We start from the raw sequence: 27,395 nt of genomic DNA, 5'->3' as shown, positions 1-27,395 counted from the left end.
TGCAAGGAGGGTATGAAAGCTTTTGGATTTCCAAACAAACTCGCTCCCAAGTTCCAGCAGAACATTTAGGAAATATGTGTTTTTCTTTCCTCTTCAGGATCTCATCAGGCAAGATTTCCCCTGAGCCATCACTATGGTTGATCCCAGTCTTGGAAAGTGAATTCAGTGAAAGATGATCAGCAGAGGTGATCCACATGTTGAATTTTCACTGAGGCAAATTAAGGACATGTAAAATTCAAGTGTTTTTTCATTTAAATTTCATCTGCTGAGATTAGCATTTTGGTTTCTTTGGAAGAGTAAAAGAGCAGAATATAGGTCTGTTTACTGTGAGCTTCCTGTGGGTGAGTATGTAGATTTTGTGTATTGGAGAATCTTGCCATTCATTCCTTGTTAACTGAAGTAGTTTATTTCTCCTTAAGCTGATCTCTCACACTAAAAATGTGGAAGCATTTCATTTGGTTAAATCAGATAGGTAGTTCTCTTATTTGACAATACTAGTTAACCAGAATGACAAAGGCTCACAAAAAGAAAATTTTATGAATTTTAAAGGGGAAAAAATAGGGGCTGGGATTGTGGCTCAATCATGCTTAAAATGATTCCCTCAGTTTGGTCCTCAGCTCTACACTACCTATAAATTAAATAAAGCTATTGTGTCCAACTACAACTAAAATATATATACTTTTTTAAGATGGGGGATATTTATTTTACTTTGTAAATACCAGGAGGAAGAATGAGTCAGAAAATAATTGCTGAAGTGGAGTCATGCAATCCTTCTTTGTAGCTTATTTATTTATTTATTTATTTGGGGGTAGGTATTCCATAAATATATGAACTGGAAAAATCAGAAGATAGAAATTCTCCTGTAGACTGACAAGGATTTAATTTGATTTAGCCTGAAGGATCTAAATCAAAATGACCTGGGTTGAATCCTCAACAATCTGATTAGAGAAGGTATGTGACTCCTTTAAACTAAATTACTCCAGAGGACTACAGTTGGAATCTCAGAAAGTTGTCCTACTAACAATATCATGGGCCCTAATATGAAAATAAACAGTAAGATAGGATAAAGCTATATTTTAGGGTGATGGCAGACTTCCATGACCATGAGTGCATAATGTTCGCTTGCTATGGTGCTGGACATCAAACCCAGGGCTTCACACGTGCTAGAAAAACCTTCTACCATAAAACTACACTCTCGCCTCAGTTCATTTTAAATTATAATTTTCCTTTCACAATGTTGATTTTGTGGCTACATGATGTGCTATCTTATCAGAAATATTTTGCATGATCACCTATATAACTAAAGAGATGTACTTTTTCCCACTCAGCTATAAACTATGTAGAAAAATACAAATATTATTAGAAGCACACTATTCTTTATGAAAATGGGGAGCTACATGAACAGTTCTAACTTGTCCAGGAAGGATGCATGTATATAAAGATAGTCAGAGATTAAAATAACTTATTTTTACTTCACAGAGGGCAAACATCACCATATTAAATACAATGTTTTAAAAGAATTCATAAGCCTAATTGCCATGCCTGGTTATTTTACTTGTTCTTCATTCTTCAGTCATGACACTGCAAAATAGCTCAACAACAGGTGATTGAAGAAATGGAAAAGCTGGTGGAGGGGGAACAAAGGAACAGGACAACAGTGCATGAGTTCATTCTGGAGGGGTTTCCTGCAGTGCAACACCTGGGTCACCTCTTCTTCCTGGTGCACTTACTTGCTTATCTGATCTCCATCATGGGAAACATGCTCATAATCACAATAATCTGGGCAGACCATCGTCTCCAGACACCTATGTACTTCTTCCTCAGCAATTTCTCCTTTATAGAGTGCTGCTTTATAACCACAGTTATTCCAAAATTGCTGACCATCTTTCTGTCAGGGAGACAAACAATTTCCTTTGCTGCCTGCTTCACACAAGACTTCATCTTTCTTTTCCTGGGAGCAACTGTATTCTTCCTTCTGTCTGTGTTATCCCTGGACAGATACCTGGCCATTTGCAAACCTTTGCATTATCCCACTATCATGAACCCAAGGATGTGTTACCTTCTGGTCGCTTCCTGCTTAGCTTTGGGGTTCTTCTTCATGGTGGTCCCAGTTGCAATGCTTTCCCAGTTAACCTTCTGTGGCCCCAATGTCATCCCCCACTTTTTCTGTGATTTTGGACCTCTGACAAATCTCTCCTGTTCTGACACCAGATCTATTGAAATATTGTTCTTCAACCTTGCTTTTTTCGTCCTTGGCTCATCCCTGGTGATAACCATCATTGCATACAGCAACATAGTAGTCACAATCATGCGTCTTCCATCAGTCAAGGAGCGACAAAGAGCTTTCTCCACCTGCTCTTCTCACCTCTTGGTCCTCTCACTGATGTATGTCAGTTGTGTCTTCATATATGTGAAACCAAACCAAGCAAGCAGGCTGGACTCCAACAGGGAGGCTGCTCTTGTGAACACAGTGGTGACCCCATTGCTGAATCCTTTGATTTACACCCTGCGCAACAAGCAGGTACACCAGGCTCTGAGGGATGCTCTGTCCAGGGTGAAATTGCAGAAATAGAACCACAATCTCAGAGGGGGAATCCCTTCTACTTCGAACATAAATTCTAATTCATGTCTTCTACACAAATCTCCTAATATGTCAGTTTGTTACGTTCTACTTCTTTATTTTTAAAGGAAGGGCTAATTTATCCAATAATCCAGTCTGAAAGCTCTAATAGTCCTTACATTGAAATGACAGTATCTTCCTAAACCTTTTTATCAGTTTTAAATCAGTAGAACTTAAAGAGTTTTAATGGACAACCACATATGCATGACTTTATTTGTTGCATGAGAAATCTTAAAAGTGGAAAGATGTGGTTTCAAGTATGTAATTGTGGTAAGAACAAGTGGACAGAAGGAAAATCATTAGTATTAAGAATATCGAAATGATTCAAGGACAGATGTAACATGTATTTTGAAGGAAATTTATACCTGCATAACTTTCGCGCTAGCAATAAATTACATAAAATACTCATACAATTGTTTTCAATACTAACTATTCTGTATATACATAGAAATTATCACAGTTCCAGTTCCCAAGTGATGAAGGCATATAAATGTCTCTAGCTTGACCTGAAAGTTCCCATCGATTTTGTTGTTTTTCAAGACTGATTTCAGTACCTAAGACTTAAAGATGAAGGACAATATCTGGTGCCTAGTAATGCAATTTAGAAAAACTCTGCAGAAGAAGCAAAATGTAGTTTGTTATAGACAGAGAACCAACAAAGAAAATGGAATCCTCACAATGAGATATTAGTGAATTTTGGGGTTGACATATATTTTCATTATATTTATTGTGGTGGTAATTTCACAGGGGTTTAAATCTGTTCACCTAGACACCTGGGCCTCAAGGATGTCAAAATATAATAGATGAGTAGAGTTCATTATTTACCTAGGAGACCTCAACAAAATATTTTAAAAGGCACTCAAGCTGATTAGAATGGAATATCAAAATTCTCAATTCAAAATAAGATAGGAAAGAAGAATCAAATGACTGCAAAATAGAGAGTACAAGTGGAAACATGTAGATAATAGAGTTAAAGCTACTTTTATGACAATGGCATTAAGTGTAAATGGATTAAGCACACCAATTAAAAGGCAGAGGTTATAATACTGGGTGTAAAGGAGAACTTCAGTATTGATTAAAAGCATAATATTGAAATATGTATGAGACAGAGGTTAAAATGAAAGGAACACAAAACCAGTCAAAAGAAACCTGATATGAGTATAGTAATAACAAATAAAAGAAAATTCATAACAAGGGCTTTTTATACAGGTTAGTAGGTTAATATATAAAATAAAGGAGTTAAATAACCAAGGGTACATAATAATGAGCCAGGCTGGGTGGTGCACACCTATCACCCCAGCTTCTTGGGAGGTTGAGGTTGAAGGATCAGAAATTAAGACTAGCCTGAGCAACTTAAGGAGAATTTGTCTCAAAAGTAAAATAATAGGGGCTGGGGATGTGGTTCAAGTGGTAGCACGCTCGCCTGGCATGCGTGGGGCCACATACAAACAAAGAAGTTGTGTCTGTCGAAAAATAAAAAATAAAAAAAAAACTAAAATAATAAATATTGGCCTACAACTGAGTTATAGAGCATTTGCTTAACATGTACATGTCTCTGTGTTCAAAAAACACAGGATACAAAATCAATCTCTCTCTCTCTCTCTCTCTCTCTCTCTCTCTCTCTCTCACACACACACACACACACACACACACATGTACATAATGATACAGCTTAAATATACTTGAAAGAGAAATTGGAAGAATTAAAAGTAGAAATAAAAAATATCCATAGCCATTGATAGAGGTGTTAACATCACTGATTCAGTAATTTATAGTGAAAACCACAAAAATATTAGTAAAGGTATTGAAGATTTGTACAACTCTCTTGACTAAGAGGATTTAATTGATAATCACAATTATATTTCACATTGCAGAATACACATTATTTTTATGGGATATGGGAATGTCACCAAGATATATTTCATAGTGGGTATCTTGAAATATTTTGAAGGCCTGAAAATATGGAGAATATGTTCTCCAATCACAACTAAATTAAATAAGAAATTAATAACAATAATTAATCTAGAGGATTATCAATATTTGGATATTAACAACCCTCTAAATTTCATTGGAAAATATGCTGCAAAAAAAAATTACAGTAGAACTTACCGATTTTCTGGACTATAATTTAAAGTAATAGTTATTTAAAAAGAAGAAAGTATAAGATATATTATTTATGTTTTTAACTTTTAAAGGTAAGAAAAGGAAGGTAAATACAAAGTAGGCATGGAATTTCCCCAGAATTTTTTGTTTCCCAATAAAAGTCCACTCCCTGGCGATTTCTCTCTCTATTGCTAGCTTTTTCAGTAAACTAGCTACCATAATAGGTGGCTGGAGGCTGGAGCTAGGAGGAGCTGTCCTGGAGCTGGTTTCAAGGTAATTAGAGTCTTGTCTCTTTAATTCAAAACTCCCTAGAGATTTCTCATGTTTCAAACCTTCATTTATGAAGCCAGTGCTGGTCATGGGCTAAACAATATTAAGCCAGAAAAGCAATGAATATCTTTAAATTATTTAACACAGCTAGAGTAACAAAAAGCGCATGCATGCTTCTGGCATAAAAACAGACACATTGACCAACCATACTGAAGACACAGAGACAAAACCCACACATACACAGTCATCTGATCCTTGACAAAGTTCCCAAAAACATACTTTGGAGAAAAGACAGCCTTTTAAACAAATGGTGCTGGGACAACTGGTTGTCCATATATAGAAGAATGAAACTAGAACCTTGTCTCTCATCCTGCACAAAAATCAACTCAAAATGGATCCAGGACCTTGGCATAGACCAGAAACTATGCAACTTCTAGAAGAAAATGTGAGGTCAATGCTCCAACTTTTAGATACAAACAACAACCATCTTAATAGGGCCCCAAAAGCTCACTAAATAATGCTAAGAGTTAATAAATTATATACAATTAAATTAAAAATCTCGTCCACAGCAAAGAAAACAATTAGAAACATGAAAAGAGAACCCAAGGAATGGGAGAAAGTCTTAGCCAGCTACTCTTCTCACAGAGGATTAAATATCTAGAATACATAAAGAGCTCAAAAACCTTTACAACAAAAATTCAAATAACACAATTAATAAATGGGCAAATGAATTGAACATCTACTTCTCAAAATAAGGCATACAAATGGTAAACAAATACATGAAAAATAGCTCAACATCATTAATAGTTAGAGAAATGCAAATCAAAACAACACTGAGATTTCATCTCACACCAGTCAGAATAGCAGTCATTGAGAATACAGATACTAATAAATGATGGAGAGGATGTGCAGGAAAAGAAATATTTTCACACTGTTGGTGGGACAGTAAATTATTACAACAACTAGGAAATCAGTATGGAGTCTCATCAAAGACTAGGCATGGAACCATCTTATGACCCAGCCATATAACTCCTTGGTATTCATCCTAAAGATTTACAGTCAGCATACTACAGTGATATATACATACCCATGTTTATAGCACAGTAGAAAAATTCTGGAACCAGATTAGATGACCATCATTGGATAAATGGATAAAGAGAATGTGGTATGTCTACACAATGGAGCTTTATACGGACTTAAAAAAAAAAAAACAAATAATGGCATTTGCAGGATGAATGATGGGACTAGATATCATCACATTAATCGAAATAAGTCAAACTCAGAAATTTAAAGGTCATATGTTTTCTCTCAGATGTGAAAACAACAGAGAAAAAAGAAAAAACAAAGCGGGGTGGATCAAAGGGATTAGTGGAGAAAAGAGATCAAGGAGTGAGTTTCAATGAGGGATGCAGAAAGTGCTGGAAGTGATATTGTCCAAATTATATTGTTGTTATGTGCATGTGTGAATATGTAACAACAAGTCCCATCAATATGTCCAACTATAATGCACCAATTAAAAATTATTAAAGAAAAAATACCTTCCTGCAAAGAAAATTCCAGATGTGACTACTGTATATCATATTAAGAAAATATTTGGTAAGTATTAAAAATAATAATAGAAATACAGCAGGAATAAATGTTTATGAATTACATTAATTGAGACAGTGTAGGATTTTTTTTTCTTTTTTTGACACTGGAAATTGAACCCAGGGGCACTCAACCACTGAGTCACATCCCCAGCCCTATTTTTTATTTTATTTAACGGTGTCTCACTTAATTGATTATTGACTCAACATTGCTGAGGCTAGCTTTGAACTCATGATCCTCATGCCTCATCTTCCCCAGCCACTGAGATTACAGATGTGTGCCACCATGCCTGGAAATTTCCTTGTTTTCTTTTCTTTTTTCCTAGATTTGTATTTTTATTTATCTATAGCACTTTTAAGTGTATCATTTTGTATAGCTAGTTTAGTGATTTTTTTTACATATTATTTATTTTTGTTTAGGGAACTTCCTTTGGCCATTCTTTTTGGTTAAGCATGCTAGTGATAGATTCTTATTTTTCCTTTATCTGAGAATATCTTAATTTATACTTCATTCCTGGAGAATGTTTTCACTTTATATAAGATTCTGGACACAGGAGTCTATATACAGAAATTTCTTTCTGAACTCCATGGTTTTTGATGAGAAATCCATCACAATTTGAATTTCTTTTCCACTTAGAAAGTGTGCTGTTTCCTTTTGCAACATTAAAATATTGTTGTCTTTGATCATCAAATGTTTGCATTTTGTCTTAGTTTGGATACTTTGGTTTTATTCTATTTGGGGTTCATGTACCTCCTTGAATGGGTTATGTCATATGCAAAATTTGGGAAAAACTTCCACCTGTTTTTCCTGTGTTCAGGACTCCAGACTCCAGCAACATCAATGTTGGACATTTTGTCCCTAGATACATGAGATTATTTACTTTTCTTTTTTTGTGTGTGTGTGTCTTATGTTCCTTTTGTTGAGTTTAGGTTCCATGGTTCTACCTTCTAGTTCATTTATTTTCCCATTTCCTCAACTCCATTGTTGAGCCTATCAGTTGAATTTTAAACTCTCATTTAATATATTTTTCAATTTCAGAATTTTTATTTGATTCTTTTTATTGCTTCTGATCCTTAACTGAAACTATTTGCTTCCTGAGAGTTTCTATTTAAAAAAAATTGTTTCATTCTGTTTGTAATTCAATGAGGCATTTTTAAGATGGTCGCTTCAAATTCTTGCTTCAAATTACTCCTGTCATATCGATGTTGGTGTCTATTGATTATCTTTCTAAATTAAATATGAGATCCTCCAGGTTCTTGGTATGGAAAATGATTTTCAACTGAAATTAGGCATTTGGGGTATTCTGACACTCTGACACCCAATGAAACCTCATGCTTTATCTGACTTTCATTGACATTGCTTTGGCAGAGTAGGGGGAACTCCACTTCATTACTGCTGTGCAGGGGTTCAGTTTCCACACTTGAACTTTTATCCTCACCTTAGCAACATGGTGAAGTTTGGGACTTTATAAACCCTGGGGAGATTAGATGTATCCCACTTTTAAAGATTTTCATAAAGATCAACTCAGACAAATATTTGGTCCATATTAATTTCATGCGAAATGATGAGAGAGTAGTAGTAATAATGGACTATTCACAACATGCCTGTTAGGGATCTCTCCCACCCACCAGGGATCTTCCAGGGACATTGGTCTCTAGGTGTGTTTGTTCCATCTTCTCCTAATGATGTCTGTTGTGTCTTGGCACTGCCCACTGTTCCTAGTGGATCCTGACTGGTGTCAAGAGACAGTACAAGGCTACACATATGTTGGGGTGAATTCCTACCCTTTTCATTCTGCTCCCAGTGTGTGCAGGTATCCTGCCCAGTCTGGAGAAGTGGAGGACTGGCAAACCTATTGCATGTTAGAGAAACACTATATGAGGAATCTGTTGTCTCCATCCTGTCCTTGAGTATTCATATGCCCCCAAAGTAGGATGTCCTGCCTGGGAAACTGATGCAAGAGCAGGAACAGGATGGAAGGCTGGGGGGACTGAGGATGCAAGGAGGGTATGAAAGCTTTTGGATTTCCAAACAAACTCGCTCCCAAGTTCCAGCAGAACATTTAGGAAATATGTGTTTTTCTTTCCTCTTCAGGATCTCATCAGGCAAGGTTTCCCCTGAGCCATCACTATGGTTGATCCCAGTCTTGGAAAGTGAATTCAGTGAAAGATGATCAGCAGAGGTGATCCACATGTTGAATTTTCACTGAGGCAAATTAAGGACATGTAAAATTCAAATGTTTATTCATTTACATTTCATCTGCTGAAATCAGCATTTTAGTTTCTTTGGAAGAGCAAAAAAAAAGAGCAGAATATAGGTCTGTTTACTGTGAGCTTCCTGTGGTGAGTATGTGGATTTTGTGTATTGGAGAATCTTGCCATTCATTCCTTGTTAACTGAAGTAGTTTTTTTCTCACACTAAAAATGTGGAAGTATTTCATTTGGTTAAGTCAGCCAGCTAGTTCTGAGATCTGGGAATACTAGCTGACCAGAATGACAAAGGCTCACAAAAGAGAATTTTATGAATTTTAAAGGCAAAAATTGGGGCTGGGATTGTGGCTCAGCAGTAGAGAGCACGTTACACCTAACATGAGTGAGTTCCTCAGTTTGATTCTCAGGACTAAGTATAATTTAAACAAAGGTATTGTGTCTACCTACAACTAATATATGTGTGTGTATATGTGTGTATATATATATATATATATATACACAAAATTAACTATATATATATATATATTAAAAACTGAGGGATTATTTATTGTACTGTGTAAATAACATGAGGAAGAAGACGTCTGAGAATAATTGCTGGAGTCGAGTCATGTAATTCTTTGTGGGTTTTTTATTTACTTAATTGTTTGGGGGGTAGGTATTTCATAAATACATGAACTGGAAAAATCAGAAGATAGAAATTCTCCTGTAGACTGAGGTAAGGATAAAATACTTAGCTTTTACTGATGTATTGAAGGATCTAAAACAAATGGCTTGGGTTGAATCCCCAACAATCTGATTAGAGAAGGTATGTGACTTCTGAAACTAAATTTTCAGAGGGCTACAGTTGGAAACTCAGAAAGTTCTTCTATTAACAATATTATGGCCCCCTAATATGAAAATAAACAAACAGTAAGATGGAATAAAGCAATATTTTAGGGTGATGGCAGATTTCCATGACCATGATTGCATACTGTTTGTTCTCTGTGGTGCTAGACATCAAACCCAGGGCTTCACACATGGTAGAATAACCTTCTACCATAGAACTATACTCATTGCCTCAGTTCGTTTTAAGTTATAATTTTCCTTTCATGATGTTGATTTGGGGGCTGCATGATGTGCTATCTTACCAGAAATATATTGCATGATCAAGTATATAACTAAAGAGATGAACTTTTTTCCAACTCAGCTATTAACTATGTAGAAAAATACTAATATTGTTAGTAAAACACTATTCTTTAGAGAATGGGGAGCTACATGAACAGTTCTTACTTGGTCAGGAAGGATGCATGCATATAAAGATTGTCAGAGATTAACTTATTTTTGCATAACAATGGACAAAAATCAACATATTAATTACAATGTTTTAAAATAATTAATAAGCCTAATTGCCATGCCTGGTTATTTTACATGTTCTTCATGACAATGCAAAATAGCTCAACAACAACAGGTGATTGAAGAAATGGAAAAGCTGGTGGAGGGGGAACAAAGGAACAGGACAACAGTGTATGAGTTCATTCTGGAGGGGTTTCCTGCAGTCCAGCACCTGGGTCACCTCTTCTTCCTGGTGCACTTGCTTGCATATCTGACCTCCATCATGGGAAACATGCTCATAATCACAATAATCTGGGCAGACCATCGTCTCCAGACACCTATGTACTTCTTCCTCAGCAATTACTCCTTTATAGAGTGCTGCTCTATAACCTCAGTTATTCCAAAATTGCTGACCATCTTTCTGTCAGGGAGACAAACAATTTCCTTTGCTGCCTGCTTCACACAAGATTTCATCTGTCTTTTCCTTGGAGCAACCGTATTCTTTCTTCTGTCTGTGTTATCCCTGGACCGATACCTGGCTATTTGCAAACCTTTGCATTATCCCACTATCATGAGCCCAAGGATGTGTTACCTTCTGGTCGCTTCCTGCTTAGCTTTGGGGTTCTTCTTCATGGTGGTCCCAGTTGCAATGCTTTCCCAGTTAACCTTCTGTGGCCCCAATGTCATCCCCCACTTTTTCTGTGATTTTGGACCTCTGACAAATCTCTCCTGTTCTGACACCAGATCTATTGAAATATTGTTCTTCAACCTTGCTTTTTTCGTCCTTGGCTCATCCCTGCTGATAACCATCATTGCATATAGCAACATAGTAGTCACAATCATGAGTCTTCCATCAGCCAAGGAGCGACAAAGAGCTTTCTCCACCTGCTCTTCTCACCTCTTGGTCCTCTCACTGATGTATGTCAGTTGTGTCTTCATATATATAAAACCAAACCAAGCGAGCAGGCTGGACTCCAACAAAGAGGCTGCTCTTGTGAACACAGTGGTGACCCCATTGCTGAACCCTGTGATTTACACCCTGCACAACAAGCAGGTCCACCAGGCTCTGAGGGATGCTCTGTCCAGGGTGAAATTGCAGAAATAGAACCACAATCTCAGAGGGGGAATCCCTTCTACTTTGAACATAAATTCTAATTCATGTCTTCTACACAAACCTCCTAATATGTCAGTTTTTCACGTTCTACTTTTTTATTTTTAAAATAAGGGCTAATTTATCCAATAATTCAGTCTGAAAGCTCTAAGAGTCCTTAAATTGAAATGACAGTATCTTCCTAAACCTTTTTATCAGTTTTAAATCAGTAGAACATAAAGAGTTTTAATGGACAACCACATACGCATAACTTTATTTGTTGCATGAGAAATCTTAAAAGTGGAAAGATGTGGTTTCAAGCATGTAATTGCGGTAAGAACAAGTGGACAGAAGGAAAATCATTAGTATTAAGAATATCGAAATGATTCAAGGACAGATGTGACATGTATTTTAAAGGAAATTTATATCTACATAGCTGGAGTGCTAGCAATAAATTACATAAAATATTCATACAATTGTTTTTAATACTGACTATTCTGTATATACATAGAAGTAATCATAGTTCCAGTTCCCACTGTGATGAAGGCACATAAACATCTCTAGCTAGAAGTGAAAGTTCCCATTGACTTTGATGTTTTTCAAGACTGATTTCAGTACCTGAAGACTTAAAGATGAAGGACAATATCTGGTGCCCCATTATCTGGTGCCCCCTAATGCAATTTAAATAAACTCTGTCTCTGTAGAAGAAGCAAATTGGAGTGACAAAATGTAGTTTGTTATAGACAAAGAACCAACAAAGAAAATGAAATAATCATAACAAGACACTAGTAAATTTGGGGGTAGACATACATTTTCATTATATTTATTGTGGTGGTAATTTCACAGGGATTTAAATCTGTTCACCAAGAAAATTGGACCTCAAAGATGTCAAAATATAATAGATGAGTAGAGTTCATTATTTACCAAGGAGACCTCGACACAATATTTTAAAAGGCAATCAAGCTGATTAGAATGGAATATCAAAATTCTCAATTTAAAATAAGATCGGAAAGAAGAATAGAATGACTATAAAATAGAGGGTCCAAGTGGAAACATGTAGATAATAGAGTTAAAGCTACTTTTATGACAATGGCATTATGTGTAAATGGATTAAGCACACCAATTAAAAGGCAGAGGTTACAAATTGGGTGTAAAGGAAAACTTCAGTATTGATTAAAAGCATAAATTCGAAACATGTAGTGAGACAGAGGTTACAATGAAAGGAACACAAAAACTAGTCAAAAGAAAACTTATGTGAGTATAGTAATATCAAATAAAAGAGAATTCATAACAAGGTGTTTTTAAACGGGTTAGTAAGTTAATTTATAAAATAAAGGAATTAAATAATTAAGGGTACATCAGGCTGGGTAGTGCACACCTATAACCCCAGTTTCTTGGGAGGTTGAGGTGGGAGGATCAGAAATTAAGTTTAGCCTGAGCAACTTAAGGAGAATCTGTCTCCAAAACAATAAAGATTGGCATACAACTCAGTTATATCAGTTATAGAGCATTTGCTTACCATGTAAAAGGCACTGTGTTCAATTCCCCAGCACAAGAACATTAGTAAGAGTATCGAATATTTGTACAACTCTCTTGACTAAGTGGATTTAATTGATAATCACAATTATATTTCACATTGCTGAATACACATTGTTTTATGGGCTTATGGGAATGTCACCAAGATATATTTTATTTTTTTTTCTTTTTCTTTTTTTTTTATTGTTGGTCGTTCAAAACATTACATGGTTCTTAATACATCATATTTCACAGTTTGATTCAAGTGGGTTATGAACTCCCAATTTTACCCCGTATACAGATTGCTGTATCACATCAGTTACCCTTCCATTGATTGACAAATTGCCTTTCTAGTGTCTGATGTATTCTGCTGTCCTATTCTCTACTATCCCCCCTCCCCTCCCCTCCCCTCCCCTTTTCTCTCTCTACCCCTTCTACTGTAAATCATTTCTTCGATTTGTATTATCTTGTCTTACCCCTCCTTTCCTCTTATATGTCATTTTGTATAACCCTGAGGATCACCTTCCATTTCCATGCGGTTTCCCTTCTCACTCCCTTTCCCTCCCACCTCTCATCCCTGTTTAATGTAAATCTTCTTCTCAAACTTTCGTCCCTACCCTGTCCTTGTTTACTCCCCTTATATCAAAGGGGTCATTTGGTATTTATTTTTTAAAGATTGACTAGCTTCACTTAGCATAATCTGCTCTAATGCCATCCATTTCCCTCCAAATTCTATGATTTTGTCATTTCTTAATGCAGAGTAATACTCCATTGTGTATAAATGCCACATTTTTTTATCCATTCATCTATTGAAGGGCATCTAGGCTGATTCCACAATCTTGCTATCGTGAATTGTGCTGCTATGAACATCGATGTAGCAGTGTCCCTGTAGCATGCTCTTATTAGGTCTTTGGGGAATAGACCGAGAAGGGGAATAGCTGGGTCAAATGGTGGTTCCATTCCCAGCTTTCCAAGAAATCTCCATACTGCTTTCCAAATTGGCTGCACCAATTTGCAGTCCCACCAGCAATGAACAAGAGTGCCCTTTTCCCTGCATCCTCTCCAGCACTTATTGTTGTTTGACTTTCTAATGGCTGCCAATCTTACTGGGGTGAGATAGTGGGTTATAAAATAAATCTTGAAAATATGCAGAATATGTTCTCCAATCACAACTAAATTAAATAAGAAATCAATAACAACAATTAATCTAGTGGGTTATCAATATTTGGATATTAACAACTGTCTAAATTTCATTAAAAAATATGTTGCAAAAAATTACAGGAGAACTTACAAATATATCTGGACTATAATTTAAAGTAATAGTTATTTAAAAAGAAGAAAGTATAAAATGAACTATTTATGCTTTTAACTTTTAAAATAAGAAAAGGAAGTTAAATACAAAGTAGGCATGGAAGCTTGTATAAACATAAACTTGTAAATTAAATAATTAAATAGAAAACAAAAAGGAAAAAAATTCATTCTTTTAAATGATTATTAAATTTTATCAAACTTTTAGTAGAACTCACTAGAGAAAATGCAATGGAAAAAATTGATTATTGTGTCAAGAAAGATAGGGCACATCACTACAAACTGTATAGATACTAAAATGATAATAATGTAATATTATGATCAACTTAAAGCTAATGATTTTGGTAAGTAAGATGAAATGGACTATTGCCTTCAAAGGTACAACTGACTAAACACAAGAAGAAGAAACAGATTGAAACAGTTTTTGAGACAAGACACAGGAAACTACTCTCACCACTCCTGCTTAATATAGTGCTAGAAATTCTAGTGCAAGAAATTAGGCAAGAGAAGGAAATAAAAGGGATAAAAATTGGAAAGGAAAAAGTCAAAATATTACTGTTTGCAGATGATAAGTTCCTATACTTAAAGAATCCAAAAGACTGCTAGAGTTAATAAACAAATGTGGTAAAGTATCATGGTACAAAATCAACACACCAAAATCAATAGCTCTCCTCTATACCATCAACAAATATGCTGAGAAAAAAATCAGAAAAACACTTCCATTCAAAATAACTTCAAAAGGAAGATGAATAAGATACCTGAGAATGTATTTAAGCTAAGAGATGAAAGGTCTATACAATGCAAACTACAAATCATTGAGGAAAACTTCAGACAATAGAAAGACCACCCATGTTCATGATGTTCATGAATAGGCAAAATTAATATTTTAAAATGGTCATACTACTAAAAGCAAATTTTGCATTCAATGCAATCCCTATAAAAATACCAATAACATTCTTCAGAGAACTAGAAAAACCTGAGTAAAATTCATTTGGAAGAATAAAAGACACAGAATTGCCATTGCAATATGTTTTTGTTTTTTAATTTGTTTTAATTAGTTATACATAACAGTAGAATGCATTTATGCACTTTGATGTATCACACATAGATGGGATGTAATTTCTCATTTTTCTGAGTGTACAGGTTGCAGAGTCATATTGCTCATGCAGTCACATATATTCATATAGTAATAATGTCTGTTTCCTTCTACTATCTTTCCTATCCCCAAAGCTCCTCCTCTTCTCTCCCAACACATCCCTCTACCTAATCTATGGTATTGCTATTCTTTTCTAGTGCACCCTACCTGATTGTGACAAAGCAATATTAACCCCAAAACGCAATGCCAGAGGCATCAAAGTATCTATCTTTAAATTATTTAACAGAGCTAGAGTAACAAAAACTATGTGCATGCTTCTGGCATAAAAACAGACACATTGACCAGCCATACTGAAGACACAGAGACAAACCCACACATACACAGTCATCTGATCCTTGACAAAGGTCCCTAAAACATACTTTGGAGAAAAGACAGCCTTTTAAATAAATGATGCTGGGTCAACTAGTTGTCCAGATGTAGAAGAATAAAACTAGAACCTTGTCTCTCATCCTGCACAAAAATCAACTCCAAATGGATCCAGGACCTTGGCATAGACCATAAACTATGCAACTTCTAGGAGAAAATATAGGGTCAATGCTCCAGCTTTTAGGCACAGGCAACAACTATCTCAATAGGACCCTAAAGCTCACTAAATAATTCTAAGAATTAATAAATGGAACACAATTAAATTAAAAATCTCATCCATAGCAAAGAAAACAATTAGAAACGTGAATAGAGAACCCAAGGAATGGGAGAAAGTCTGCCAGCTACTCTTCTCACAGAGGATTAAATATCTAGAATACATAAAATGCTCAAAAAAACTTACATCAATAAATCAGATAACCCAATTAATAAATGGGCAAATAAACTGAATAGACGCTTCTCAAAACAAGGCATACAAATGGCTAACACATACATGAAAAAATGTTCAACATCATTAGTAGTTAGCAAATCCAAACAACACTGAGATTTCATCTCACACCAGTCAGAATGGCAATCATTGAGAATACAGATACTAATAAAGGATGATGGATGTTGGAGAGGATGTGCAGGAAAAGGAATACTTTCACACTGTTGGTGGGATGGCAAATTAGTACAACAAATATGGAAATCAGTATGGAGGCTCCTCAAAGACTAGGCATTGAACCATCTAATAACCAGCTATACCACTCCTTGGTGTTTTCCCCAAATATTTTAACTCAGCATACTACAGTGATACATGCATACTCATGTTTATAGCAATAGAGAGTTCACAGTAGAAAAATTCTAGAACCAGACTAGATATCCATCATTGGTTGAATGGATAATGAAAATATGGTATATATGCACAATGGAGCTTTATTCAGCCTTAAAAAAATGATGGCATTTGCAGGACTAAGGATGGAACTAGAGATCATCACATTAATCAAAATAAGTCAAACTCAGAAATTTAAACCTCATATGTTTTATCTCATATGTGGAAACTACAGAGTAAAAAGGAAAACTATAGGGGGGTGGATCAAAGGGAGATCAGTGGACAAAAGAGATCCAGGAGTGGGTATCAATGAGGGAAGGGGAAAGTGCTGGGAAGTGATATTGGCCAACTTACATTTAAAATTTATTTTTACTTATATATGACAGAGGAATGCATTTCAATTTCTATTACACATATAGAGCACAATTTTTCATATTTCTGGTTATATACAAAGTATATTCACACCACTTCGTGTCTTCATACATGTACTTTGAATAATAATGATCATCACTTTCTACCCTGCCCAATTAATAAATGGGCAAATCATCACATTCCACCCTTCCCCCTCCCTTCCCGTCCAACCCCTCTGCCCTATCTAGAGTTCTTCCAATCCTCCCATGCTCCCCCTCCCTATCCCACTATGAATCAGCCTCCTTATAAGATATAAGGAGGCATTTGTTTTTTTGCAATTGGCTAATTTCATTTAGCATTATCTTCTCTAACTCCTTCCATTTACCTGCAAATGCCATGATTTTATTCTCTTTTATTGATGAGTAATATTCCATTATGTATATATGCCACATTTTTATCCATTTATCTATTGAAGGGCATCTAGGTTGGTTCCACAGTTTAGCTATTGTGAATTGTGCTGCTATAAACATTGATGTGGCTGTGTCCCTGCAGTATGCTGTTTTTAAGTCCTTTGAGTATAGAGTGAGGAGAGAAATAGCTGGGTCAAATGGTGGTTCCATTCCCAACTTTCCAAGAAATTTTCATATTGCTTTCCATATTGGATGTACCAATTTGCAGTTCCACCAGCAATGTATGAGAGTATCTTTTCCCTACATCCTCACCAACCTCACCATCCTCACCACTTATTGTTGTTTTTCTTCATAATAGTTGCCATTCTGACTGGAGTGAGATGAAATCTTGGTATTTATTTGCATTGTGTGAGTGATCAATTTTTGCTTGTATTTGCTCATTTGGGTTATTCTTTAATTGACAGATCATTTTAAATGTAAACCTTCTGAACTTCTTCTCTGACATTTCATCAACTTCGCTGTCCATAGGTTCTGTTATTATAATGTCCTGGTTTGTTTGGGGCACTTTCCTCCCTTGTTTTTTCATGTTGTATATGTGTCTTCCTTTCTTGCATTATGGATCTGAGATATTACAGATTCTTCCCTATATTCATGTAGTACCTGTGCAGATTGTCTGTACCTCACCTTAATGTTGGGCTTACAGACTCTGCTGGTGTCCCTCAATGAATGATACTGAACCTAGGATCTAGGTCCTGAGCAAGTTGGTGTGGGTCAATCTAGACTCCTGAGCTTGGCCGCCCTTCGGAGACTGCTGGTCAGAAAGGGCGGTCCTGCACCCAAATCTAGGCTCTGACAGGTGTCTGCCAGCTGGGGAAGGAATGTAAAGGGTCTATGGAGAGCCTGGGTTCCGCTGGCTGGTGTGGGCGGTCTGGGCTTCAAATTATATTGTTATATTATGTGCATGTGTGAATATGTAAAAAAATATATTAATATGTTCAACTATAATGCACCAATTAAAAACTATTGAAGGAAAAATGCTGTCCTGCAAAGAAAATTCCAGATGTGATCACTGTAAGAAAATATTTGGTAAGTATTAAAAATAACAATAGACAGAAATACAGCAGGAAGAAATGTTTATGAACTACATTAATTGAGACAGTGTAGGATTTTTTTTTTCTTTTTCTGGTACTGGGGATTGAACCCTGGGGCATTCAACAACTGAGCCACATCCCTGGCTCTCTTTTGTATTTTATTTAGAAACAGGGTCTCACTGAGTTGATTATTGAGTGACATTTCAGAGGCTGGCTTTGAACTTATGATCCTCATACCTCATCCTCACCAGTCACTGGGATTAAAAGTGTTTGCCATCATGCCTGGCAATCTTCTCGTTTTATTTTTTTCTAGTTATCTATTTTAATTTATCTATAGTATTTTGAGTGTGTCACTTTGTATGGCTAGTGATTTTTTTAACATTATTTATTTTTGTTTAGAGTACTTCCTTTGGCCATTCTTTTTTATTATTATTATTAGTTGTTCAAAACATTACAAAGCTCTTAACATATCATATTTCATACATTTGATTCAAGCAGATTATGAACTCCCATTTTTACCCCGTATACATATGGCAGATTCACATCAGTTCCACATCCACTTTTTTTACATACTGGCCATTCTTATTTGGTTAAACATGCTGGTGACAGATTCTTATTTTTCTGTTATCTGAGAATGTCTTAATTTATACTTCATTCCTGAAGAATGTTTTCACGGAATATAAGATTCTAGAAGCAGGAGTCTATATAAGAGAAAGTTCTTTCTTCAGTAGTTGAGCAACATTGTGACTTTTTTTCTAAATTCCATGGTTTTTGATGAGAAATCCATCATCATTTGAATTTCTTTTCCACTTAGGAAGTATGTTGTTTCCCTTTTTCAGCATTAAAATATTTTTGTCTTTGATCATCAAATGTTTGCATTTTGTCTTAGTTTGGATACTTTGGTTTTATTCTATTTGGGGTTCATGTACCTCCTTGAATGGGTTATGTCATATGTAAAATTTGGGAAAAACTTTGACCTGTTTCTCCTGTGTTCAGGACTCCAGTAACATCAATGTTGGACATTTTGTGTCTAGATCCATGAGATTATTTACTTTTTATAGTGTCTTATGTTCCTTTTGTTGAGTTTAGGTTCCATGGTTCTACCTTCTAGTTTATTTATTTTCCCATTTCCTTAACTCCATTGTTGAGCCTATCAATTGAGTATCAAACTCTCATTTATTATATTTTTCAGTTCCAATATTTGTGATGAACCTAGATGCAAAAATCCTCAATAAAATTCTGGCGAATCGGATACAAAGGCACATCAAAAAAATTGTGCACCATGATCAAGTAGGATTCATCCCTGGGATGCAAGGCTGGTTCAATATACGGAAATCAATAAATGTTATTCACCACATTAATAGACTTAAAGATAAGAACCATATGATCATCTCGTTAGACGCAGAAAAAGCATTCGACAAAGTACAGCATCTCTTTATGTTCAAAACATTAGAAAATCTAGGGATAACAGGAACTTACCTCGACATTGTAAAAGCTATCTATGCTAAGCCTCAGGCTAGCATCATTCTGAATGGAGAAAAATTGAAGGCATTCCCTCTAAAATCTGGAACAAGACAGGGATGCCCTCTATCACCACTTCTATTCAATATAGTTCTCGAAACACTGGCCAGAGCAATTAGACAGACGAAAGAAATTAAAGGCATAAAAACAGGAAAAGAAGAACTTAAATTATCACTATTTGCGGATGACATGTTCATGATGTTCATGAGTAGGCAAAATTAATATTTTTTAAATGGTCATACTACTAAAAGCAAATTTTGGATTTAATGCAATCCTTGTAAAAAATACAAAAAACATTCTTCAGAGAACTAGGAAAAAACTGACTTAAAGTTCATTTGGAAGAATAAAAGCACAGAATACCCAAAGCAATATTAAGCCAAAAAAAGCAAAGCTAGAGGCATCAAAGTACCTATCTTCAAATTATTTAACAGAGCTAGAGTAACAAAAACTATGTGCATGCTACTGGCATAAAAACAGACACATTGACCAACCATACTGAAGACACAGAGACAGACCCACACATACACAGTCATCTGATCCTTGACAAAGGTCCCAAAAACATACTTTGGAGAAAAGACAGCCTTCTAAACAAATGGTGCTGGGACAACTGGTTGTCCAGATGTAGAAGAATAAAACTAGAACCTTGTCTCTCATCCTGCACAAAAATCAACTCAAATGGATCCAAGACCTTGGCATAAACCAGAAACTATGCAACTTCTAGAAGAAAACGTGGGGTCAATGCTCCAGCTTTTAGGCACAGGCAACAACCATCTAAATAGGACCCCTAAAGCTCACTAAATAATTCTAAGAATTAACAAATGGGACACAATTAAATTAAAAATCTCATCCACAGCAAAGAAAACAATTGGAAATGTGGAAAGAAAACAAGAAATGGGAGAAAGTCTTTGCCAACTACTTTTTCCACAGAGGATTAAATATTGAGAATATATAAAAAGCTCAAAAAACTTTACACCAAAAATTCAAATAACGCAATTAATAATAGGCAAATGAATTAAATAGACTATTCTGAAAATAAGTCATAGAAATGGCTAACAAATACATGAAAAAAAGTTCAATATCATTAGTAGTTAGGGAAGTGCAAATCCAAATGACACTTAGATTTCATCTCATACAAGTAAGAATGGCAGTCATTGAGAATACAGATACTAATAAATGTTGGAGAGGATGTGTAGGAAAAGGAATACTTTCACACTATTGGTGGGACTGCAATTTAGTCAAACAACTATGGAAATCAGTATGGAGGCTCCTCAAAAAGACTAGGTATTGAACCATCTTATGACCCACCTATACCAGTCCTTGGTATTCATCCTGAAGATTTAAAGTCACCATACTACAGTGATACACGCATATCCATGTTTATAGCAACAGAGTTCACAGTAATCAAACAATAGAACCAGACTAGGTGTCCATCACTGGATGAATGGATAAAAAAAAAAGTGAGATATATATATATATATATATATATATATATATATATATATATATATATATACACAATGGAGCTTTATTTAGCCATAAAAGCAATGAAAATATGGCATTTGCAGGACAATGGATGGAACTGGAGACCAGCACATTAATCCAAATTAGTCAAACTCAGAAATTTAAAGGCCATATGTTTTCTCTCATAAATGGAAACGACAGAGAAAAAAGGAAAACCATAGTGGGTGGATCAAATTGAGACAAGTGGAGAAAAGAGATCAAGAAGTGGGTATCAATGAGGGATTGGGAAATTGCTTGGAAGTGATATTGGCCAAATTATATTGTTATATCATGTGCATGCATGAATATGTAACAACAAATTCCATTAATATGTACAACTATAATGCACCAATTAAAAATTATTGAAGGAAAAATACCTACTTGCAAAGAATTCCAGATGTGACTGCTAAACATTATATTAAAAAAATATTTGCTAAGTATTAAAAATAATAATAGAAATACAACAGGAAGAAATGCTTCTGAACTACATGAATTATGACAGTTTAGTATTTATTTGTTTGTTTGTTTGCTTATTTGTTTGTTTATTTATTTTTGTACTGGCAATTGAACGCAGGGGCACTGGACCACTGAGCCACATCCCCAGCCCTATTTTGTATTTTATTTAGAGGCAGGGTCTCACTGAGTTGCTTAGCGCCTTGCTTTTGTAGAGGCTGGTTTTGAACTCACAATCCTTCTGTCTCAGCCTCCAGAGCAGCTGGGATTGCAGGCATGTGCCACTTCGCCCAGCTCTGAGACAATGCAGTATTTTTGTTAGGATGGAAAAAGACACAGAAGGAACAGAATAGTAAGTACAGAAATCATCCAATATGTGTAGATTAATTTTGACCTTGGCATCTATGTACTTTGATAGTAGGAAAAGAGCTTTTCAGAATGTTTCCAAAGAGCCTAGATATCCACATAGAAAATTTAACCTCTACTTCAGGTGGTGCATATAACGTTAGTTTGGGATAGATTATAGACATATGTTAGAGTTTCTGAAAGAAAACACAGAATGTTTATCTTACCTTGGGGAAGGTGAGAATTTCTGGGAAAGGAGACGGAAGTACTAACCACAAAAGAAAAACACTTGGATATTGGATTTCATTCAATTAGAAAAGAATTCTGCCCATTCTAATACTTCATTAATTTTTTTCCAGTATGCGCCTAGTAGAATTTTAACATAGGCAAGTATCCAGAATAGATAAAGAAGTCTAAGGGTAAAGAGGGGGGCAGGACAATTAAAAATGAGTAAAAGACTTTCACAGGCACTTCACAAAAGAAATTTCAAATGTTAATAAATATATGAAAAGGAGTTTGACATTAGCAGTACCAGGAAAATGCAAAGTATAACCAGAATAACATTCTACTAAAGAGCTGGGAGGTATAACTCAATGGTAGAGTATGTGCTTAGCATGTAGGTAGACTTGTGTTCAATAATTACATAGCTATTAAAAGAAAAAAATAGGACACTACTAGACATCAACCAGAATGCTTCCAAGAGTGTTTGTGAGAATATGGTGAACATTAAATTTCTCATCATTGCTGATGAGAGCCTAAATCCATTTTGGAAACTGTTTCATGATTTTTTAAGATTGTTAAGACCTATCCTATTATTCAGCACTTTCACTCCAAGTTTCCTACCTAAGAGAATTGAATGCTCATACTTTCAAAAGATTGTTCAAGAATATTCATTGCACCTTTATTCATAATAGCTGCCAAAATGGGAAGAAAAAATATACTCCAAAGGAAGAATGGAAAACTGATATATTGCTAAAAACTGATATATTGCTGATATATTTGGTTTTTTGGGATTGGCTATATTGCTACAGACCACAACAATAATAGATCACTGCCATAAGAAAGAATATAGATGAATCTCAGAAATATGTCCAAAAAAAAAAAAGCCAAACAAGAAACAAACGCTGCATTCTATTCAAGAACAAACAAAAGTAATTTTTGTTGATTGAAATTATTTCCTTTGTGTGTTACTGAGAAGGGCACAAGGAAATTTAAGGTGAAATAGTTGTTTTATAGTTTTATTAGAGTGATGAGATGGCTGTTTATATGTGTAAAAAAAACATTGATCTACACAGTTAAGATTGGCGCATTTTATAATATTCAAATTATATCTCAATAAATAAAATACCAGATTAAAGGGTCAAAAAAGGACAACTTAATTGTAAAAAGGTATTTTTTAAAATTTTTTAATTTTTTAAAAATAAATGACAGTGGAATGCATTATAATTCTTATTATACAATTTTTCATATCTCTGGTTGTATATAAAGTATGTTCACACCAATTCGTGACTTCATACATGTACTTTGGATAATGATGTCCATCACATTCCATCATCATTGCTAAACCCCTGCCCACTCCCTTCCCTTTCAACCCCTCTTCCCTTGTAGAGTTCCTCTATTCCTCCCATGCTCCCTCTCCATACCCCACTATGAATCAGCCTCCTTATATCAGAGAAAACATTTGTTTTTTTGGGATTGGCTAACTTCACTTAGCATTATCTTCTCCAATGCCATCCATTTACTGTAGAAAGGTATTTCAGTTGTTTAAGCCTGTCTTTCTTTACATACATAATTCATGATTTTACAAGTTTTATGCCCCTGGGGCAGTTATGCCAAATCTACCTCTAAAGACTTTCACAGAGAATCATGTAGATTATTGAGAATGACGGTATGTTTCCATATGCAGTAAAATATAATTAACAATATATTTTTACTGAAGTTTTCTATTTCTGACAATGAGCAATTAAATGTCCCCTGGGAATCAATTGTGATTTTAGGTCCTACATCCTTTTTCATAATCTTCTAATGAGTGTTCCAGGGGTTTGTCCTTTTGGAATTCATGTGACCTAACTGATAATTTGAAATAATCCTCTGGTAATATGGCATAGGGTCATTTAAGTGTATTCATTTATGACTGCAATGATTTTCACCAACCCAGAGGGTGAGCCACTCTAGTTGACAGGAAACTAGCCAAAAGGGTCCATGAGCAAAGAAATTTGACCTTGGTTGTCTTCTCCTGAGTCTCTTTTGGTATGGACACACAATGAACCAAGTTAGATGTTATTGATGGACTATGTCATCATGCCCCATACAAAATAAATATGTCCCAGAGTGACTGAATATGCACCATAGAATGAATATAAATATGTTCAAGAATTCTAAATAGCTGTACTCACAAATACTTGTACAGATTCTAGGCATTTATTACTGTCTTCATGCTCTAGGATTTATCAGCCAGGTTGCCATAGGGAAAACTGTAACAATGTTCCACTGATGGTAATTTCTGTCTTCCTTTAAATTAATTAGCCTTGATAATTTTGAATTGATTGAGACATAAGTGATCCATTGATTGTTTTATAGGTCAAGAATGGGTAGATCTCACTTGAGAGTATTTTTCCCTCCTTTTCCTTTCCTTTAGCCTAGGAAAAAGATCCTGGTTTGTTGGAAGATAAAAGCAGCTCATCATTGAAGAAGCTGTGTTTCCAGTGAGCTACTTGTTGGTGAGTATTGACCATGGGGATGATTTACAATCTAATGTATCAAATATTTAAACCAGTGACTAGTAATGATTAAGCTACTATTGTGGGCCATACATAATTAAAGCAACAGGTTTGGACAAATCAAAGAATTATATCAAACATGATTTAATTATAGTGACTTATTCATCAGATCCTAATTTACAACAGTTGTCTGGACCCATTTCACTATATTAGATATCACTTCATCTGCTCTCTAGCTAAGTAGTGGCTTAAAAATATTAATGTTCCTCTCCTGATTGCTATGAGCATCTAGGTGTAATTCCATATATACAAGAATCCTCCATTGTAACAATGATGTTCACAGAAAAAGAAATGTTTAAGGGCAAGTTAATAAATGCCTTGACTGATAGCAGAAGGAAATACTTCCATTCTATGAGGTTGGTAGGATGAGAGGAACACTGATTTGCCTCCTATATTATTCATTGAGCTTTAACGATAAGGTTATACAAACATTTCCCCCATCTTTAGACATAGTATTTAAAAATCTGTGTACAGGGTAATTATGAGATTCTATACTTGTGAGCTTTCTCACACACTCATGGGTCTTGGTTAAAGAACTCAGGCTAATCAGATTTCAGAAAAATAACTGGATAGGAACATGGCAACAGAACCTAGATTTTTATCCAATTTTGGAGTACTGCCGTCATTGCATAGAACTTCATAGAATGCATATCCCAAATGAAATATAGAAACTAATATTGTAACACCCTGAAAGAATATTTTCTGTGGGGTATTTGCCTTTGATGTTATCTATTAGTCATATATTTTGTCACACACAAAAATAATGATTTTCATGTTGCCTTTTGTTATCTTATAAAGTATTTCCAAAAAATACTGTTTTCCAGAAAAGTTACGTTGTTTATCAAACTTATTCCCCAAAACAACAAAACTAAAATGAAAATGCCCCCAGAATAAATTTTGAAGATCTACAATTTATCAATGGGAAAAGTTCAATATAATTTGTAATAAACTATTTAAAAAATAGAAAACAAGACCTCATTCAGAATAGTAACCACAAGCAGTTTGTGTTTGTTTGGTTTTTGTTTTTGTTTTGTTTTAACAGTGGCTGTCAATTAAATTCTTTCTTGTTGGGTGGTAGTATTTTCTGTTTAACAGGTCAAAGAAGATTGATGACAGACAGAAAATTGGAGATAACCATGGGGTTTAGAAATGAGACAACCATGTCAGAGTTCACCTTGTTGGGGTTTCCTGCAGTCCAGCATCTGGGAAAGGTCCTCTTCCTGGTGCACCTGCTGGCATACCTAGCCTCAATCACAGGAAACATGTTTATAATCACTATCACCTGGACTGACCATCGCCTTCAAACACCTATGTACTTCTTCCTCAGCAGTTTCTCTTTCTGTGAATTCTGTTTCATCACCACTGTTATTCCTAAATTGCTGTCCATCTTTCTTTTAGGACAGCAAACAATTAAATTTACACCTTGTCTCACACAAGCCTTTTCTTTTTTATTTCTTGGGTCAACAATTTTCTTCCTCATGACTGTGATGTCCTTGGATCGATACCTGGCCATTTGCAAGCCTCTACACTACCCAACTATCATGAGCCTGAAGGTTTGTTTCTTTCTGGTGTTTTTCTGCTACACTTTGTCCTTCATTTTTATCACTGGTGTGATCCTGAAGGTTTCCCAGTTATCCTTTTGTGGCTCCAACATCATATCTCATTTCTTCTGTGACTTAGGCTCCTTAATCCATCTTTCCTGTTCTGAGACCAGATCTATTGAAATGCTGGCCTTTGGTATAGCTTTGTTTATCCTTTTAACATCCCTCATTATAACCATCATTGCATACAGCAACATAGTAGTCACAATCATGCATCTTCCATCAGCCAAGGAGCGACAAAGAGCTTTCTCCACCTGCTCTTCTCACCTCTTGGTCCTCTCACTGATGTACGGCAGTTGTGTCTTCATATATATAAAACCAAAGCAAGCGAGCAGGCTGGACTCCAACAGGGAGGCTGCTCTTGTGAACACAGTGGTGACCCCACTACTGAACCCTATAATTTATACCCTGCGCAACAAACAGGTCCACCAGGCTCTGAGGGATGCTCTGTCCAGGGTGAAATTGTAGAAATAGGATCAGAGAGCTTTGTGGGGAAGCTAAATCTTGTTCATCTACTTCAACTTCCCACTATGGTGTAAGTCTCCTCTACTAGAATTCCTACATGTAGTAATCTAGCTTATGTGAACTTTCACCTAGATGGATGCTGCCTGATCTTGCAACTTCTTTGATTGTATAACATTAGTTCCCTATATTGTGCTGAAAAGTATGTTCCTTACTGTTCTTCCCATTTGTCTTAAGTAAGCTCAAGTCAGACAACATTTACGGTGAGGCTAACATGTACAAATCAAATCACTGATCTTCCACATCTGTGTGTTCTCTAATTCAACTCATTGTAGATGGAAAATATTTGGAAAAAATTGCATGTTGTGTATTGAATATGTACATCCTTTTGTCATTTTTTCCCTTAATACAGTATAACACTACTTGTATGTTATTTATATTGTAGTATATAATACACAATATAAATAAATAGTATAAATTATCTAGAAATGATTTAAAGTATATGGAATATGTGAGCAGGTTATAAACAAATACTAT

At 35.4% G+C, this 27,395-nt stretch overlaps 3 protein-coding genes across 3 annotated transcripts; all 3 read left to right on the top strand.

Annotated features, from left to right (window-relative positions):
• The first annotated feature begins 1,615 nt into the window (after positions 1-1,615).
• LOC113190332 (olfactory receptor 6C4-like) lies at positions 1,616-2,572 on the top strand. The gene has a single exon (XM_026399550.2). It carries the CDS (start codon positions 1,616-1,618, stop codon positions 2,570-2,572), a length of 957 nt encoding a protein of 318 aa, XP_026255335.2.
• Positions 2,573-10,249: 7,677 nt separating this feature from the next.
• LOC113190331 (olfactory receptor 6C4-like) lies at positions 10,250-11,206 on the top strand. The gene has a single exon (XM_026399549.2). The coding sequence runs from the start codon at positions 10,250-10,252 to the stop codon at positions 11,204-11,206; it is 957 nt and encodes a 318-aa protein (XP_026255334.2).
• Positions 11,207-25,919: 14,713 nt separating this feature from the next.
• Positions 25,920-26,864, top strand: LOC144255146 (olfactory receptor 6C74-like). The gene has a single exon (XM_077799250.1). The coding sequence runs from the start codon at positions 25,932-25,934 to the stop codon at positions 26,862-26,864; it is 933 nt and encodes a 310-aa protein (XP_077655376.1). The 5' UTR covers positions 25,920-25,931.
• The last annotated feature ends 531 nt before the right edge of the window (positions 26,865-27,395 follow it).

Source organism: Urocitellus parryii, chromosome 5, assembly GCF_045843805.1.
Source record: "Urocitellus parryii isolate mUroPar1 chromosome 5, mUroPar1.hap1, whole genome shotgun sequence".
NCBI lineage: Eukaryota > Metazoa > Chordata > Mammalia > Rodentia > Sciuridae > Urocitellus > Urocitellus parryii.
This window is presented reverse-complemented; position numbering and strand designations above follow the sequence as displayed.